The sequence below is a fragment of the Tigriopus californicus genome, chromosome 2, assembly GCF_007210705.1.
Source record: "Tigriopus californicus strain San Diego chromosome 2, Tcal_SD_v2.1, whole genome shotgun sequence".
In the NCBI taxonomy this organism is placed as follows: domain Eukaryota; kingdom Metazoa; phylum Arthropoda; class Copepoda; order Harpacticoida; family Harpacticidae; genus Tigriopus; species Tigriopus californicus.
In genome coordinates, this window is record NC_081441.1 from 5,397,121 (window position 1) to 5,416,900 (window position 19,780).

General features: G+C 44.9%; 1 protein-coding gene across 1 annotated transcript in view; it reads left to right on the forward strand.

Annotated features, from left to right (window-relative positions):
- The window catches only part of LOC131893282 (uncharacterized), a gene marked incomplete in the record, with an annotated part of 35,301 nt that overhangs the window by 11,924 nt on the left and 3,597 nt on the right, over positions 1 to 19,780 (forward strand). The window contains 6 exon segments of the mRNA XM_059243263.1: positions 4,026 to 4,259; positions 10,904 to 11,333; positions 17,500 to 17,564; positions 17,672 to 17,752; positions 18,111 to 18,467; positions 18,959 to 19,381. Of these exon segments, the coding sequence (XP_059099246.1) occupies positions 4,026 to 4,259; positions 10,904 to 11,333; positions 17,500 to 17,564; positions 17,672 to 17,752; positions 18,111 to 18,467; positions 18,959 to 19,381 (1,590 nt within the window).

Here is a 19,780-nt window from a genome sequence, read left to right on the forward strand (position 1 = left end):
GCTTAAAAGTTCGTTGTTAAGGGATTAAATTAGAGTTCCTTTTTTCCATCTATACACAAAAGGAATGGTTCATGCAGCATTGCATTTTGATGAACTGTCACAGAATTACTCATTAACTTGCCTAAGAATAACTTTTTAGCCGAAAAAAGCTGGTTCAGGACTCATTTTTCCTACTCAAGTATTTTCTATTTTCGCAATAGTATAGTTTTTGAAACCTTAGCTAAAAGTTTTTGGTCTAATATTGCGCTTAGTTTCTTGAGTTTTTAGTACCTCTACTGTTTTGAAAAGTACTCCAATGACCTCCCAAAATTTGTGTTGGTATCAACAGACAGCTTTACTTAAAGGAGTCAAATTGACGATCAAGGCTCTTGTACTCTTCAATTTTATGCAAAATCCTTTTGGAACTTTGAAATTATACTACTCCAATTGAACATTTGTGGTTGATTGATCTTGATCAACTGTGACGTAGATCATGCTTACTAGCATAAAGGTACAGATAACGGGTTTGTTTCAATAAAAATAACTGTCAAGTAAATCAAATCAAGGACATTCAGTACGTACGTTCTATTTGGCTCCCGTTTTTTAATAGATAGAATTGTGGAAATAGCAACTGGAAGCCAATATTACATCAAGCAAAAAGAAACAACCATTATGGGAAAATACTTGGAACAAACGGAAGTACAGTACATATTCAGATTGATAAGCTAGAAAAGGAGTTTATCACCAGTGCAGTAGTGCCTTGTGTTTATCATTTGTTGATAGATTTCCAATACTTTGATGTTCATTTTTTGAAGTTTTGGGGCACTTTATGTTGCGCAGAACCCATTTACACCCTCGGATTTCCCCATCTCGTTGGCTATTCCACGAATCATAAAGTTCTCGACGAATTGCACTTCTTTGCGTTTGTGGCGTTTCTCTTTGATCTTGCTCCAGGTTTTTTTTCGAACGGCCTCTGTTGTTCCGCCTCATAAGAACGCTCTTGGGAGATTGCCATTTATTGGGATTAGGCATCATTTATTCGGCTTTTTTCGCGCCTCATTCCAACGGAGGAAGCGACTGAGCGAAAGCGACTGAGCAAAAGCGGATGAACGAGGTACTTGACAGAGAAAATAACGCACGAGAAAGCGGCGCAAATACTTGGGTATAAGTACAGTACATTTGCGGAAGTTGCACATTCGCCAATTTTGGCCTTGGAGCACTGAGCTGCAGGCACCACTTAAACAGAACAGTTGTGGCAAACTACCGCGACCATTATGGCCATTTCCTCCTCGTCCACCCACGTCAACCAACTACCTTCTGGCACTACCTCTACGTACTATCTTCGACAAGTGCTGCTGCAAGTGGTGGGAGTAGAAATAGACGAAGGACCTCAAAGATGAGGATGGAACGAACACACGACTTTGCGATGAAAAATGTATTAGAACACCCTCAAGCGACTGGGATAGGCATTTTTCAAGGGGGCGTAGACTCGCTACCCTGTGCGCTGGGTACCCACTTGGGTCCGTGTGCTCCATTTGCCAGATGAACGTCCGTTCCAAGTTTTGAAGGACGCCTTAAGCGTTCAATGCTACTTCTTCCCTGTTCCACCGTCGAATTTACAGCTATGATATGTATGTATGAACATGTAGCACTAGGAGGGGTAAGGAGCCAGGCCATGAAGGAAAATGCGTGAAATTCATTCAAAGGCAAATCCGCCCATAAATCTTGGCCTCAATTTGCTCAACGACCGATAGAAACTTTCATTCAGTCATCACCGTGTCTTTGCCGTTTGCATGGTCGTTCTTACGTAGGAAAAGAAATCGGATCTCGCTATTGTCGTAACACTGCGTAAACCACATAAAATAAACAATAAACCGTATCGGGAATAGCCTTAAAGAGTTATGACAAGACAGTCTGGTGAGAAATCTTCGGCCACTACTATTCCCATACACTGTGACCATAAAGTCTTTGCCTCTTTCCAACACCATGATAAAATCAAGGGAAAAAAATCATAGTTGTTTTACCATAATAGCCAGCTCTCAATGGCTTTCAATTTTCATTTATTTTAGATAAATTATGGAACAAAAGGACAATTATATTTTTTATCAAAATAAGTATGTCGATTTATGGGTTCGCTAATAATCGAATTGTTATCAAGGGACAGGAACTTTACGGTCATACTGTAAGCAGCACGACTACTCTTGCTGATTCTGCTATCGTTATGTCAAGATAAACCCGGTCATAAAGATCTTGTGACAATGGCATAAAACTCGGTCGTTCAAATGAGTTTTGTTGTGAAACTTTCATGTTCGTTCAAGAAAGCGGTAATTGTTTCGGGAACGGATCGCAAGTTTCCCCGGAAAGGGCTCTTTTTTTCTTTTCTTTTCCTTCTCTGCGTCTGTTCGCCAGCAGCGTTCAATCATCTTTCATGAGCCATAATTATACTGAGAAAAGATGAAAAATGAACTGGTTCCGCTTGCCGCCATCACGGAGTGCCTCGAGAGGCAACAACGGCCTTCTTAAGTTTTTTTTTTGTTTTGTTGTTGGTTTTTTTATGTCGCTGCCAATCCTGAGCACGCCCTGAATTGCTATTGTGTGCTGATTTGATCTAATTTATACCATGCTCATTCCCACAGGAGGCATTCATCATTTGTCAGATCTTACGCACTACTTTACGTACGTACGAGCACTAGTACAGTTGTCATGAGTAGTAGGGTCATATGAAAGCAAGGTCGGAGAACTGACAGTTGAGTATTTGCAAATTCACTTTGAAAAGTTCCCTTGTTCAAAGGCCATACAATATTCTCCAATTTCCCAAGCTTGCAAGCAGTACGTACGCACTTTATTGTCGTCGTTCGCTTTTCGACTGACTTTTTTTTGTTGATGGCAATTTTCCCAAAATGTATGGCCAAAAGAACATTTAATGATGCTTGCTTGCTTGCTTGCTTGCTTGCTTGCTTGCTTGGTCGACAATCGTCCAACCGGATTTGAGTGTCAGTTTTCTGTCTTGGCTCTCCGACTTTCTCCTCATTGTGAACAGGCGAAAGACTTCGCTCTTTCTTTGTTCCCCAAGATTCGCTTTTTCGTGGAACGCTATGGCTGTTTGGCGCGAGACGTATCCAATACGAATATAATGGCTTTTTATTGGACGTTATGATTTGAAGATGTCGGCCCTCAATGGCAGAATGAAGGAACGTTTGCATCCAATGTGTCATGACCATATTTCCCTCTCGCTGTTGTTGGTCTAGTTTTCTAGCTGGTTTTTTTTTTATATTTATCTCCGCTATGGAAGCAAATGCTCTTCTATCTATCGTTGGAACAAGCCTCTACATTGTACGGCATCTATAAAGTAAGTGAATGCAGTGCTTGAACCCAGCGTTGGCTCTCGTTCCAGTCTGGTCGCACAAAAAATAGGAGGATTTCATACATGGATTCTCTCTTCTTCTGACTGGATGTTGGTGCAGTGTTTGTGACTGTAGTTAGTTTGGGGGGGAAGACAGAACGAAAAGAACGAAAAAAGAAAGTAAGACAGAAAGACAGAGTGAGCCCCCCTCCCCCCCCAAAAAAAAGAAAAGGAAGAAGAAAAAACATTTTAATGTTCCCTTGACATGAAAAGGACATCATATCTGATGAGGGTTTGTTTCGCGCTGCTTTATATTCCATGGGAACTCTTGGTCGGAGGAGATGTCTTCACGAGATCTCGCGAATGGAACGTCAGGAACAATGCTATTAATAGTGGAAAAGTGGAAATCGTGCTCCGCGAGCAGAGTGTATGTGGCCTTCACTTCAATTCGGAACCCATTAAAATGCACCGAATTTTGGCCGTCGCTTTTTATTCTGCAGAACCTTTTATGCTCCAATGCGTTGCAAAGAAAAATTCATTCGCGAGAGAAAAGAAGAGGATCTCAAATTTGCACATTATCCTCTAGCTTCAACTTTTCGGCTAGATTCCATTGTCGATGGTTACATTCTTTGAAGTAGTGCGAACAATTTCCACTCTCTGTCCATCACTAAAAGGCAAACAAAAATCGTTTTCTGTGTTCCAGCCGAGGAATTGGAGTGCCAAGCCACGTGGCGGGACGGGTCGTTCCACTACTTGGTGGGCAAGATGTCTCATGCCCACGCCTCGTCGGACGAGGATAAATTCCGGTGTTTCATCTTCGAGTTCGCAAATCCCTTGGTCCCATCCGAAGGGCTCCAGTTGGCCCAATCCGGAGATGCCTCTTGTAATGGACTTTTCTCGCCCAGCGAAGGCTCAAGGACTCTATCTCTGTCCAAAGGTAAGGCTGGGAAAAAGCTCGTGTTCCTTCTTGTTCCCTTTGTTTTAGAGTCGGGAGAGCTCGCATAGGACGCACGCCTAATCCGCATGGATCAATTGAAACTCTTACCAAGATTATAATAACACCACCCATCACTTTGGTGCGAGTGAAGTTTTATAATGTCATTCATTATGTGAGTCACAGGAGCAGTGAGAGCTTCTTGCTTTAGTTGCCAGTAGCTTCAAAATTAGTACCTCCAAGAAAAAGACGACGACGATGATGATGATGACGGTGATGAGCAACGAGAATTTACCACGACCTTTTCATTTCCCAATTCGACCTCGAAGTTGGTCATTTAGGAGTGGGTAGAATTGGATGAGCCAGGGCGGCCATAGTTCATGGCCTGTGGGATTATCTGGTGTCTCGGAGCAATCCTTGGGGGAATCTCTGGGCTCTCCAGGCATTTTCAGGTTCATAACGAGTTCTGCACCCTTTAGGCTGTAGGTGATAAAGCGCCTTCTTATTAGGGACGAGTCTTTTGGGACTGCGTCGTACTTGAGGAGAGCAAACGCTTACACAGCCATCGCATCTTTTATTGGCCATTCAACTCCAGCCTAAGAGACAGGTTTTGAATCTCTTGGCACAATCAGTATTCCGCTTGAATGAGATACGGGAAAGGAACAATTAGAAGTTCTTTGCTTTGTTTGAAGTCTGGGAATTTTGGATGAAAAGCGATGATTATTGCTTTTTTTTTATGTTTCACTCTCTAGAGTTTTGTCCATGTCCTAATGGATCTATGGTAGCTAACAAATGTACCTCAATAGGACTGCATGAGTGTCCCTCCCTGTATTATAAAATTGAATGTATATTTTTAATCGAAGTTTTACATCCTTGTTTTGGACTGTAGTCGGAAACAGTGGGTGGGTGAATAAAATAGGGATCACTGTCGGGGTTTTACCCGAGTACCTACTACCTCTGGTGGAACGGGTGGCAGAAAAGAAGCGAGTGAGGTTCTCATCATCGACGTTTCACTTTAGGATCTCTCTGTGGAGGTTGTGAATAATCAAGTGTGCGATGAGGCTCTCCTCTCTCTTGGTCTCGAACTAGTGTATAAGGTACATGTACATCTCTCTCGAGATTCCCTATGATACACCATTATGTCTTGTAAGATGAATGAACGATACACAGGGTAAAGAGAGAAAGAGATAATATGCACCGCCAGCATCGTCAAGTGCTCATCAAGGTTTGGAAGTACTTGGAAAACGAATTCATGTCAAAGATTAGTTGCTCCATGTTCATTTATTCCCAGTGAATGATAGAAGTTGTAATGAGTGGATTCTATGTACGACGTACGTACTTATACTACTCTACGTATTCATAGAGTGTACGAATTTATGAGGCAAACGAACTCCTTTCTTACTCCCTCACCTCTGCCATAACTTAGGTAAAACTTCTTTCACTGTGGACTCGTAGTTAGTTGGTCTTTGGTTCCATTTCTCCTTCGTTGTTAGTGGGTGGACGGACGCCTGAGGTGGCCCACAAGGTTCGTGATCTCCCTCCCCATCGGCTTACGTCGTGTCAAATCCAGAAAACTTTTCCTATTCTGTCAAGTCAATGACCCTTTCGAGGATCCCTGTCTGTCATGAATATTTCTCGTCTATCCCAAGTTCCCAAGTTGATCATCAAATTGAAACACCTCTTTGGAAGGAAGGACCTTTGTTCGTGGTCCGACCTCTCAAGGTCTCATTGATGTCCCGTTGGTGTAACGATCAAAGTAACATATTGCACACATTCTGACTGCTTTAACAATCCCCTTGGCTTGATTCTAGCTTCTGTCATCATTTAGTTGGAACGAGTTAGGTTGAATGTTTGACGAGAAGAAATGTCAAAGCAAGAGAGGACTTGCAAACGAAGTTCATCCTTTAATTTCAAATTTCTGTTCTGTTATGAAAAACCGAAAATGGGACATTTTTTAGGAGGTCACATGAACTTTTGAGGCTTGATAGCTCTTTGTTAAGGATGAGATTACAGTTTCAAGTCAATCATCCTTGAAAGGAACTGTTCATTTTTCATTGCATTTTTACAAACATTTCACAATTTCACTCATTAACATACATAAAGAAAAATCTAAAAGCCTTTAAAAAGCTGTTTGTGGACTCGTTTTTGTTACTTTTTGATTCCCTATTTTTACAAATATTTTTTTCAAAACCATTGAAAAGTTTTTTTTGTCTAATATCATTAGCTATATTTTGGTTTGTTATTGCCTTCACAGTATTGAAATGTAGCCCAGTGACCTCCCCAAAAATGGCGATGAATCATCAATCAGCTGCTACCTAGCGTCATTCTCTTCAATCCAACATACATGAATGTAATGCCCAAATAATTTTTCCATGTCCAAAAAAAAAAAAAGATTCCCTCTTATTTTACGGCATACCCTCACCACCCAAAGCTGGAACAAAAAAACCTTGCGTCGCCTGGGCACACACACACACACACGTCAGTACTAAACCAAGAAATTACGAGTTTCCCAATTTCTACTTCTGTTCCCTCTTTTTGCGTCTCTTCTGTGTCCGGGAAAGAGATCCCCTCCTTGCGTGAATTTTTCTCCCCTTGTACCCACTAAAAAAGGCACAGGCTGGGAACATGGAATCGTCCGCAGTCTCGCAGTCAAGCCGAGGGAAGCAGGTTCGGTGGTTTCCAAGGAGGCACAAGAGGCCAGAGAAAGAATAATTATTCTCCACGGTGTTTTTGCACAATTTACTGGTCTCCACTTTCCCATACTTGGGAGAGAAACGACGACATGCCCCATGGCGAGATGGGAGCAAGGCACCAGAAATGATTTGACCTGGAAAAAAGCTCTCCTCACTCTCACAGGGGCGCTTGCTTGGCTTGCAAAATTGCAAATGCAAATGGACCGGGGCAATTATCCTAACTCTTATGCAGATTGCTTTCTTTCTCTCCCATCTACGAGTACGACATGCGTACATGCTGAGGGAATGGGAATGCCGCTCGTCACAAGGCACCCAAAGGTATCTTGGGAGAGGAGCTTTTGGGAACAGAATCAGAACGATCCGTTCGCTTTTCCTTGTGAGCTGAAAGAGGTTCAAATTTGTGGACGAAGAAAAGAAATGCGACCAATTTCAGGGTCCTCTTCCCTCGGCCTTTGGCCTTTGAGAGAAAGTTTTGAGAGATAAATTTTGCAGTCTAAATTGAATTTTCGTTCCTTCCACTGTCCTTCCGTGCCAAATGAGAGCTTAAAGACGTCTCTGCAGAGCACACACCCTAATTGATTGCCTGCGTTGACATCATCCCAGTTCATCTCATCATTACTTGGCCTTCGGATTACTGGTTAAGAAGTTGCCTTTTCTTCGGAACGTCATTCAATATAACTGTACTGATTAGAGGAAATATTTCACCATGACAGTCTTTTACCGACAATCCAACTCAACTGACATTCAATCAAGAAACTCGAGGACGTGCCATCATCCATCCTGACCCCGGATGGCGATCGTGTAAACAGGACATCAATGGGATAAGGGATTTGAAGCTTGGCTCTCCTGGTTCTCTCCCATTCCACACCTACGTCGTAAGACAAAGGAAAAATGCACCCTCAAGGTGTTTGGTTCAGGTTTTTGTTTCGAAGCGACTTGATCCGGGGTTAAGTTGTGAGTCCCGAGAGGGCTCTTCATCACCAAAGTTTTCGACAGCGGAGAGTTGTTGTACCATGTATTGTAGTAGAAGCAGCATTCTTCTGTGCAATGCCATATCGAATGTTAGGGATCCTTGTGGGGACCGCCGTGCAAGATCCACTACTGTACTCTAGAGTCAGTCCAGAGGGTGCAGTCACGGTCGGTTGTTGCACCAATGGTGGGAGGCAAAGCAGAAGAAGAACAACAACAACAACAACAACAACAACAACAACAAACAACACGACCCATTGGAGGAAAAGTTTTCGCCGGATAAGTGCTTGATGGCTAGCATTGTAAATACTATAAATACCGAAAAGGAAGGAGAGGGCGGGCATGGAAGTAGGGGTGTGGTGTTCTCTTGGACTTTGCTTAAATAAGAGTGCCGCAGAGAGCCGACATTTCTTGCGCCGAGAGGACAAACCACTTGATTTTTGCGCCGCTTTTTCTCTCTATCAAAAACTTCGTGATGTCCGTTTTTGGTCGAGGAACCTTTGGCTAGCCAATTCTCTAATGTATATTTGGTGGGGAAAAAGCACAATAGCCGTGGACAGTCTGGACAGTCTGGACGGCCAACCATTATCCTTCCCGGACCTCTTACCCCTTTCGTTGCTATTCCCTTTGGCTTTCTTTCTCTTTGGATTTCTCGGGCAATGGGATTGTTCTGGCTATTGAACCAATTCAATATGTTTGTTTCTCCGAATGTGTAAGGGAAGCTACTGGTTTCAGTGTCCTTTATGAGCATTTTGTGTCGAAGTGTCTCAGATCCTCCCCAAATACTGAGACAAATGGGCTGTAGACTAGCACACACACAGTACGTTATGTACCGTCGTATACTACGAAAGTGGTGTGAGACCCACCAAACTACCCAAAAAGGAGAAGAAAGATCGAGGAGGAGAAATTCCAACCGTGGAAAAGTGGGTCAGAAAACCCCAAGGTTTTCCTTTTGTTATCCATCGAGGCGATGATTCCGATCCCCTTTTTAGGGCCGTAAATTGTTGTGATGCTGGTACTGGCAAACTTCTCCGACTACATAGTACTACTCATTCCGATGCATTCGTAATGAATTTTGAACTTGGAGCCCGGCAGAGCTCCAAGATCTGGAGGGATTTGTCTGTCTTGGAATATTGGATGACTGGCGGCTGGTTATTTGGTTGGTTGGCTGACTGGCTTAAACCATGAATGTGGTCGAGGCCAGAAAATTAGAAAGTTAAAGTGGAGATTAGATCCGCTAGATTTGGGATCAGCAGAGCTCCTGTCAAGTTCAAGTCTGTGAGTAGGTTCGTGAGTTGGCAGGGCCTTCAAGATATCTCTCATATTTTTTGACATGCCCTTTCAAGTAAATCATCCTGGGCGTGTTCAAGCTCTGCTGCACAATTTTGCACCCAAGGAATTTTTCTCGGCAGAGAGTTTGGTTAGAAATCAAAAGCGACGAGCAATAACGTCCGGGACAAGGGTTGGGTTGCCTCCATACTTGTAGTTCTGTGACGATCGAGAGAACACCAGCGATCAATTCTTACCCAAAATGGCCACAGGAACGAGGGAGGGGGTTGCAGTATATACCTTCCCAATATTTCTTTCCAAGTTTTGCTCCCACGCGAGTCAAGCACCTTTGCTTTGAGATTGAATGCACGCTTGTTTACCGATGCCGCTCTAGTAATCTCTCTGTCTTGAGTACACAAACGTACGTCCTAAAATCGAGAGACGTGGCTGACAGAGGCCCTTAAAATTGGCTTAAACCACACCATCGGAGGAGCGACTTTGGAGGTTGAAAGCTCGGATCTCGTTGCTGCTGAATCGGGTGGGACTGGCTTGAAATGAGAGGAAAAAGATTATTTGAACAAAGAAAAGTAAAGAAACACTGGAACACTGGCAGGCCATAAGATTGGTTCTGAACCGAAAGAGCCAACGAAATCCCAGTCGTCGAATGGCAGAGAGATCGGGTGGGGCCGGAGCACTCCAAATACTGTACGTCTGGTGGTGGAAAACGAGGAACACAAAAGGGGAAGCAGAACGGGGAACCGGGCTCAAGAGGGGAAAATGGAAGAATTATGGCTCAAAATGGGAGCCGAAAGCAGGAGAGAGAACGAGTGAACGGCAAATTTGTTGGTTGAAGACGCCACTTGGAACCATCTGGTCGTTTTGGTCCCGCTGGTCCCGTGCTGGTTCTCTCAAGTATAGTGCGTAAGACCTCCTCGAACTCGCTCACTCATGTCAAGTTTTCGACAGGAGTTCAATCTTAATTGATCAATATTGTCATCTTACAAATTTTGAGATCTTTTTCCTGATCTATGATGATCACTGATGAGAGATCAGCCTGGTTAGCCATTGGCAACTCCAAGGTTTAAGCGATCCCCTCAATCAAAATATCATGTTGTTCCAAGGGATGATGTGGGATGGGCGAGGGGAGGAGGTTGCGAAGGGTGAGAGAGAGAGAGCCTCGGTGATGAACATCCAATGGAACCATGCTCTCATCAACGGGAGGGTGGGCAGAAATGACCAATGGTAATTGAATTACGTCCCATCCTGACTAGTTCTAATTCTTTGCGTCTGACAAGATCAGATATAGTACAACGAGCCCTTCCACACATGGACACTCACCTACGTACGTACGTATTAAGCACTAGCTAGGATAGAGTGTAACCACTAGTTAGGTAGTCCGATAGACAGTACGATATCAGTCGCTTACGTGTCCCACCCCTCGGCATTCATCTTTGGGGGTATTTTCACTGCAGAGGACATGTGTCGGGATTAGATCCTTGCCTAGATAACGTCATCAATTCAAAGTGGATTAGCCCTGGCATTTGATATCTTGGTGACTGACGTTTCTCTCAAGCGTTCTCTCTTGATCCATATTACTGCAGGTCTCACACATAATGCATATTTGTACTGACTAGTTTTGTGCACCTTGTTTGCCCTTCGATCCGAGTTGAATGTAGAACTCTCAACTATTGTTCAAGATGTTCGTTTTATTTTCAGGCCCTTCGAAAGTGGGATGTCGATTTCCACAGTGGCTGTCAGCCAATTCGAAATGGAACTCCCTGGATGGAGGTCGGACTTTGAGTCTATCTGTGTCACCTTCCAACCTGTCTTTCATCGAGATGACGTTTCAAACCCAGGGATTTGGATATTCTAAGAGGGCCTCGAGCTCGGTACTCTGCTACAAACGAGACCAATCGGATTCTGCCTCTCGTTCGTCTTCCTCTTTTCTTTCATCACCTCGGCCTCCACGGCCATCTCGGCCTCCTCGGCCTCCTCCTGCCCCAGGTGTCAATGGAGGTCCACAAAGTCCAATTCCATCCCAAAATGAGGTCCTTCAAAAGGACGAGATGATGGGAAATGCCAAAGCGTTTGACAGATCAATAGAAGCAAGCTATGATAGGATCGTTTTCTACCAAACCATTGGCTGGTAAGCATCCAATGTGGTGTTTTTTTTCTTCTCCCTCTTACTAGTACATGCTATACTCCCACCTATCTTTCCAAGTATTGTTCATCTTAGATCAACTATAAGCACGCGAACCATCAATTTCCTGACAAAGTAGAGAAACTCAGACATGTCGTGTTTCGCCAATAGCCTTCTTTTCGTTCAAGGAAACAATCAATAGTTGGCTTGAAATGAAAAGTGCCCTTTGTTCCATTTTCAAGGTTGTGTCTAGCCATCCACCAGCAACATTTCCGAGTGGTACAGTAGCAGTTGTAGTCGTATTCGGTTATTGGGATAATGCTATCTTCAGTCCTGACGCTCGGAAACGTCCCAATTGACAAGAAAATCTAAGGGAACCGTGAAGGAATTGACGAATAAAGGCAAGAGTTCTGAGCTCTTCCTCTGTTGGTTTGACTGACAATCCAATTAGCAGGATAGCTATTGATTGGCACACTACTACCTTGGGTTAAGATCGTCGCACAGCTATTTGGCTCTCGTATGGGTCGTTTCTAAAGGACTCGCCCTCAAACCAAAAGGAAAAGATGCTGATGCTGACGGCTGCTAATTTCAATAGGTTGGTTGAATTCAATGAATTATTCCAAAAAGAGAGCCTTGGCCGTGGACCAAGTTATTTCTTCCACAGAGTGCTATTCTCCCGGTTTCCTCTCTCCCTCAGTGGTTCTATTTCAAACATCCAAACGGATCCTATTTCATAAGACAGATGGCCGCTCCTCACCTGATAGTATGTAAACTTAGCATATCATCCACGTGGACGGGCTCGAAAAAGTCCATGGTCTTGTACTATGTAGTACTCTGAGGTGAATGAGGAATGAGCCTTGTCTCTCGTTCCTTCTTTTTCCTCTCGTATTCCTCCCCCTGGTCCAACTCATTCGTCCCCAGCCTTTGAACTTAATCCAGGATTCATATAAGATGGCTATTGGTAGCCTCGTAGCCGTACTCACGGCGGGTTTGAGGTGGATGCTGGGAGATGGCAAGAAATCGTTTATTCCGCTCATGCCCCTCAGGTCATTTCGGGGTATAGTCGGCACATTTCATCTCCAATTTTGGAGAACACGAGAACCTACTTTCGATCCTCACCCACAGAGCGAGGCGAGCTGCCAAGCACTTGCGTAGAGAGTACTATAGTATACACGTACAGCACATGTCTATGTCTACATGTGTGTGTGTGTGTGTGTGTGCATGTCCCGCTCTCTTTCTTTTTATTTCCCTCTTTCCCTCCCTTTCCTTCTCTCCTTTCATTCTTATCCTGCTCTCCCTCCCCTGACTGACTGGCCTCTTCATATCCACCCTTCAATAAAAGAAATAAATCGGAGCATGCCACCCTACCTTCGGAGCATTACGTATTACGTGTGGACTGTGCAGCCTTGAGATGCCATGGCATGGTGACATGCAATTATCTGTCAGAGCTGATCATGATGATGATGAAGAGAGACATTTTCCCGTGGCCTTGATTGACACGCACCCATCAACAACAAGCATCTGGAATCGAAGAGACATGTACTGGGATCAAATCGACAATGGCAATAACATGATAACACCATCTGAAGGGCACCTCTGGTGAAAGAAACCAAGAGTGAATGAATGAGTGGATGAAGGAACGATGGATCGGCCTTTGTGTTAACAATTGCTTCTCTTCCCCCATGCATGTCTTTCTTCGCTTGGCTCACCCACCACAGTTGATTTTGTGAATATATTTAGGAGGATTGCGATGAAGAAAAGAGCCAGAATCTCCAACCGCAACCGACCAGAGACTTACAATGCTGGTGGTGATTTCACAAGGGCCTCCATAAAAGAATGACACGCGTCAGCGCGTTTTGAGGCCAGCAACATCCTCCGTCCTCATGGCACATCAAGTGGGTTGGGCTGACTTGACTCGATATCGTCCAACAAAGCCTTGGCCTAGCATGCCCCCCGGTGTCACACAATCATACCACCGATTATGAGGAGGGTTGTTGTTTGGATTAGTACCCAAATCAATATGGCGGTACATGCCCAAGAGAATAAGGAGGCTCCAAGCCTTTGTTATATTTGTGCTTGGACCCTGGATCCTTTGGTTTTTTGTGTTCTTGTGCAGCGATTGTGCCTCCTTATTTCGGTAATGGTCCATTTGTCTAGACACTTGATGTTGATCGACAAGACTTGGGAGAAAACTTTCTCTTAGTCTGATTGAAAGCAATCTCAGATTATTGAGGATCTTTTTCCCCCCATCGGCCTCAAGGTCCAATTGCCACTCTTCCATTTCCTTGCCGGTAGTTTTACTAATATTTAGCGGCAATCCTGAAAGTCCAAACAGTCCCAAAGACTTCGCCATTCAACGATGATTTTGTTTACAACAGTCAGCAACGAATTTTCTCTGAATATGAAAGCGTCATGCTGGCTTCACAAATGAATTATTAGCCATGCTCCAGTGAATCATCCCAGACGACAAGGAGGCCGTAGCCAAACTTGAAGCATTGACGACTCAAACGAAAACATGTAAAAACAGGCAGCTCAAAGTTCTATGAACCAGTTCCACAATCATCTCCAGCTCATTTGCAACTCCTTTCAAGAGGGCACGGAATTAGGGGGAACAGGAAAGTGGTGCACACCACTCTCCGAGTAGTTCTATCCTCTCACGTCCGTTCTTTCGCACTCCCGAACCTCCCATTCCCGCTCGATGCTCATTTTGACAAGCAATCTAAAATTTTATTGACAGTCCAAAAAGTGTTCTCTCACTGCTGCCTGGCGCCTGGCCAGCTCCGGGATGCTCCTCTCATTCCTTTGAGGCGAGTAAAACCGTCAACTAACCACCACCCAACCAACCAACCAACGAACCGAAGGATGGATGCATGTACCGTATGTACGTAGAGGGAGCTGCGCCGAGGGAGAAAGAGAGAACAATTTCTGGGACTGGGAATTCTAAGAGGCTTTTGTCTGCTTGTTAGAAATGGAATGAACCAACCCACCAACCCACCCACCTAGCAAGTAAGAACGGAAGTCAGTGGAAAAATTCCTGTTCCCTCTTTCGCATCCCGTTGGTGGAGTAGTACGTAGTCGAATGGCATTCAGTCAGTCAGTCCTGCGTCTCGTTAGGAACCCTCCTTCTTCTTCTTGCTCTTCGTATTCTTCACCTCCAAACACTGGGTTCCTCTCAACTCTCCTCGCCCATTGACACTGACGTTTTGGCATCCAAATTCATTCAGGTTCCGAGGGACGATCTATTCACTTCCAATGGCGACTCATTCGACCCCACCACAACCACCACCACCACCACTACCACAGTCGATGGCGAATGGGCCAACTCTTCCTTGAAATAGACACCTCCGTCTTCGTGAAGAAGAAGCCAAAATCGAGCGGCTGGCGAACAACGAGTTTGGCCAACATGTCATCAACAGTTAACCCGATCAACTTGCACCCACGAGGACTGTCGTTGAGTTGCAAACATTGTCTTGGTCCTCACCGAGATGTTGAGGGTGTGGAACAAGGGACCATTGAACCAATTTATGATTGTCTGATTTGATATTCCGATCACGTAGATTTGTTACATACTCCGAAGAGACCCGTTTGGCTTCCTGGGGTCTGTTCTCGGTCTGATGGTTCCCACCATTCCCAAGAAGACCCACGAACCAGCCAAGCTCGTTTCAACAGTAGAGACAAGACATACCGTGAAAAGCACGTTGGGAGGAAAGAAGCAGACCATTTCGATACTCCGTTGGCACATGACAAAGTTGGTCGGTTCTCTTTGGTTCGAAAGTTGCGTTGGGTTTTGTGGAACGACAATGACGGCCCTCAGTCGGAGGGAGAGTCGGGAAATGCTCAACCAACATGAAGACCAAACATTAAGTTTTCAGACGAAAATTGCAACCTTTAACTGAGTGGTTGAAAATCGGCCCCTTGGCACGCGATTTGACCCCCTGGCCTATGATTTACCTTGCCAATGCCTGGGAACTTTGCAGGACGTCGAAGATTGCTTGAAAACTAGGTCATCGCCACCTACAAGCCCTCTTCTTGCTTTAATTCTCCTTGCTCCTCTCTGCATTCATCTCTGGCCGTATTACTTGATACACACCCAAGCATATGTGGAGTTACTTGTTTATTCACGAAACCGCTTCCAGGGGAGGTAGGTCCCATAACTCCCAGTTAAACTTCTGTCATCCGCCTCCTTCTCTTTATCTTTCCCTATTTCCTCCCAGTTTGGACAATCTCGCTACCTCCTCTCTCAGTGGCACACTTTACCAGGTTAACCAGTTACGAGTTTCCAGGCATCTTCTCTACTCTAGCATGTCCCACCACTTGGTTTTCCATCCCACAATACAGGCGCAAAGCAAACCTCATTCTACGTATTTCAAACGCTCTTGGGGCTTCAATTCTAGTCTAGTCAACCGATTTGGGGGAGAAATGGTCGCCAAAAGATCCCCCCCTCCAGTCTTGCCTTGTTGCTGCTCGCCAAGCTCGTCGTCTCACTTTCAAATGCGGCTGTTTATTTCAAGTTTTCCGACCGTCCATTAACAAACCTGAATGGGCCATTTATTCAACTGTCAAGCTCGACAGTGGCCTCAAAAGCAAATTTGGCTTGATGTCACCTACTACTATTGGTAGTGGTGGTGCTTGGAAGGTTCTGGGTCCAATGTAACTACTGAGCATGAATGGCATGAATACTCTTTAGCTTGCTTAGGCAGGTTGGCACTCACCGAAAAATGAGCAAGTTTAGCCAAAGTCAGTTCGGAATGCCACCAATGCCACCAATGCCAAAGCGAATGGGACCATATTTGTCGCCGAGTTGGGATGATTAGGGGCAGGCATTCCGCGAAATTAATATGTTAATATTTGTGGCCACACTGAAGCGCTTATGGTCGGTCCCCGGATGAGAAAATTGATCCCAACTGCTTTGGAACAACTTTGAAATGGTACATCCCCCCCTCAGCCGCCTCCTCTCCCTCGTAGAGCTCTATCCAATGGAAACTTAATTATCTATGCAAACACTCTGCGGTTGTTTGGCTCGTCGTTGTAAAGCCCATCAACCTCGGCGCCCAGGGAACGAACCAGATAGGCTGAGGATGAAGCCGTTCCCTCGGTCTCTTCCCCCGATCCGGCATCAAGCTTGCGGTCATGAATATTCCAAAATGCTTCAAATTGTTTCACCACTACTCAACTTTCCTGGAACCACTATCACAAGCTTTGCTCCTTGAAGCGTGGGAACTGAGTGGGCCAGTGGGCCAGATTGGAACCAGGTTTCAAATCTTACAGGACGGGAATTGTCCGTTGGTAAAACACACGGGTCCATTTCGAAACTAAGGAGCATTTGCCGGCGGTGTGCATTTTCCCTACCCACTCACCCATCTCGTTATTAGGAAATGAAACAAAAGTCATGTTCTGTGGCGGCTCGAGAGCTTGTCCATCAAGTGGCGGATTCAAATCGCCCATGGAGTGCCAACAATTTCAAGGCTTTGAGTGGAAAATGGAAGCTGTTTTTGTTTATTTTGGGCGAGCAATTTTGACTTTCGCTCACGTTGAAGCTCCCAACGCAATCAACCAACATGGCGCATAAGTTTGGCTTTGATGTTCAAATGCTTGGGGATGATAATGAGCTACCTACGATTTCGGCGTGTACGGACAGTGTGTCAGTCTTGAATGCAAAGACCCTCTCATATTTCGAGACAACAACAACTACGATGAGGGTTTTTTCTTGAATTTTTCCGTGATCACAACCAATTAAGCTGAGTGAACGAACTCGAGTGATTGTTGGGATGCATGGAGAGGAACTCTACAACGACTCGAGATGGTCCTCGTAGTTTCTGTAGTCTAGTTTATTGTGGATAGGAGGATTTGGGCACTTGCAAACGAGATTGGCAAGACAGATGGCGAGAGTAGGCGAACGAGATAAGCATGGAAATGAGAATTCGGAATGCAATTGCCAAATCAGTTTTTGCTGTCTTTCCTCGAGGGTTGCTCCCTTTTTCTTTTCTCTTCCATTCATTGGATTCTATGGATTCTAAGGTATGGAAATCGAGTGAGATCTAGACCCTCTCTCAAACATCAAAGACGAGCGAAAGTCTTGATTTCTCCTGGGGGGATAAATGTTGTGCTTGAACCCTCGAGTCTTTCCAACCACCTGACAAATCTCTGAAATCTCTGTCCTCTTTGGTTTCAGTCGCAATGGGTATGTTTGCTCCCAATTGTACAAAATCTCAGGGAATGTGGCCAGAATCAAAATGGGTACGTACGAACATGAGAAGACTCCTTCGGATAATTGAACAATTTGGCAAAAACAAAAGATGAAAAGTGTCTGGATTATAGCGAGCTATTTTGTGTGTTCTTTGCAGGCAAATTGTCCCGCACTCCCGAGTATGCCTGTGATAAATATCATTTCGATGAGGACTCGCTTACACCCACACTGATAGTCGGTGAGTAACCAGAATAAATACTGAAGGCATGAAGGCAGGCGGTTGAAATTGAAATGCAACGCAATTATAAAACCATCCAGATGTGGCGATATGCAAAAATAATCACCCCTCGGTCCCCCACCATGTTTTGCCAACTTTCTCGGCTCCCTCTGCCCGAGCAAACACTAAATCTGGAAGGAGAACACAACCCACCCAGCTCCCCATCCAAACACGCACACTTTCAATTTGCACCAAGTTGGCCTCAACCGAGCCGTTGATTAAGTCGGCCATAAAACTGATCTCCACAGCGTCGAAACACTGATAACGTCATTCGTGACAAACAGATTCAAATAAACCTGTCATGTTCCCCCACTTTTAGGGCTCACTCCCGGAGAAAATCGATACCCAATCACGCCAGCCCTGAACTCCATGCAAAATGTCCGGTTACCCTTTTCCGGGTTGTTCCGGATCTCGAAGCATCCGTGTGGGTGGGTTCCCCAATTCTTGTCTTCAGCCACGCCCACTGGGCTGAGCTCAGCCGAGGCGGTGCGTCAACAGAGCGAGGCGGATCGAGATCTGAATGGCGCCGTTTCCGATTCCCGAGACGTGGGCCCGTTTTGTAAGGACGGAGTGACTCCACGCAAGTTGTCGGTGGTTATTGGATGCCAACCCAAACGGAGTGACTTTCAGATCCGATCGTCGTGCTCCGCTTTGGACGAGAGCTCGTTTCCAAAAGGTGGGGTCAATTTAAGGTTGCTTTATTGCCACACGACATACTAACTAGTTTGTGATTAGAGCACAATTCGAGTTGGCACACATGTGATTGTAAATAATTAATTCTCATCTGGAGCCTGGTATTGCCGCTTGGTGTTCTTTTTGCTCTCTACATACATGATAGCTTGCTTGGTTTTAGGTACAATTCCAAATCGACATTTTCACTTTCTGTGCCGGAAGATAGCAAAATTCTAACAAAACTATGTTTTATTACATAAATATCCCGTACCATTTGCTTGTTATCGTTCCTAGATTTTCGAACCAGATCCAGCAGTTTTTTTTAACTCACTGAATTGTGCTCAATTAGGACAGCTGTTGTGCTGAGGCAACCCTGTCGACGTATGAATTGTTAAGTTTTAAATGGATAGTTTGAACGTAGCAATTTTCAAACCAATATCAAGACGGTACCCGAGATTTCACGCTTCATTTAATGATGTCCTAACGTTCTTCTAGCTTATACCTGTACGCACAAATGGAACGAGAAAGGCTCGCAGTATCTCGTCTTTCAACCGAAAAGTCGTCCCAGTGGCAATGAGGACGAGATGATGTGCTTCAGACTGGATGGTTTACCCAGTCACTTGGACCAAAGCATCCCCAAGATCGCACCAGATCGTGCGAATGGACCTGGTCCGATGGAAATGGTTATGAGCAAGTTAGACGGGAATTGTCTGGAGAATATCACTTTCCCGGCCACAAACCAATCTGCTTCTTCCTTCTCCTCGTCGTCGTCGTCGTCCTCGTCGTCGTCGACGTCGTCATCGTCTTTGCCGTCGAGGACCTCGTGGTCATCAAAAGAGAATGAGGCCATCTCAAATTCCGCCAATGAACCAAGATCAGAGCGACTTATCGGTGATCAAATGATTCTCCTTCTGGATGGTGAGAACCTTTTTGGATTTAGATCTTTAGCCATTTGCGAACGGGGGATTTGATGATTGGTGCCAGGAGTGGCTCAAAAAGCGTTCCAACGTGAACTACTGGTTGACTCGGATGAAATCCCAGTCCTCGAGCGAGCTAAGTCGGAATGCTTAATATGGCTTCTTCGACTATGCTCGTAAATCCGAACGTCGTTTGAATTTTATGCTGCGCCCTTCAACCAAACAATGCTTTTCCATCTTTTGGCACTTTCCCCACCGGCCGGCAAGCCTGCAACTCTTTTATGACAAAAGAGACAAAGAGATACGTAGAAGTTGATGTTTAGTCTCAGATTTTGTCGTCAGTTCTTTCGGGCTTAATCTGCCTGGCACCGTTTCTCAGTCATGGGTTTAAGGTCGATGT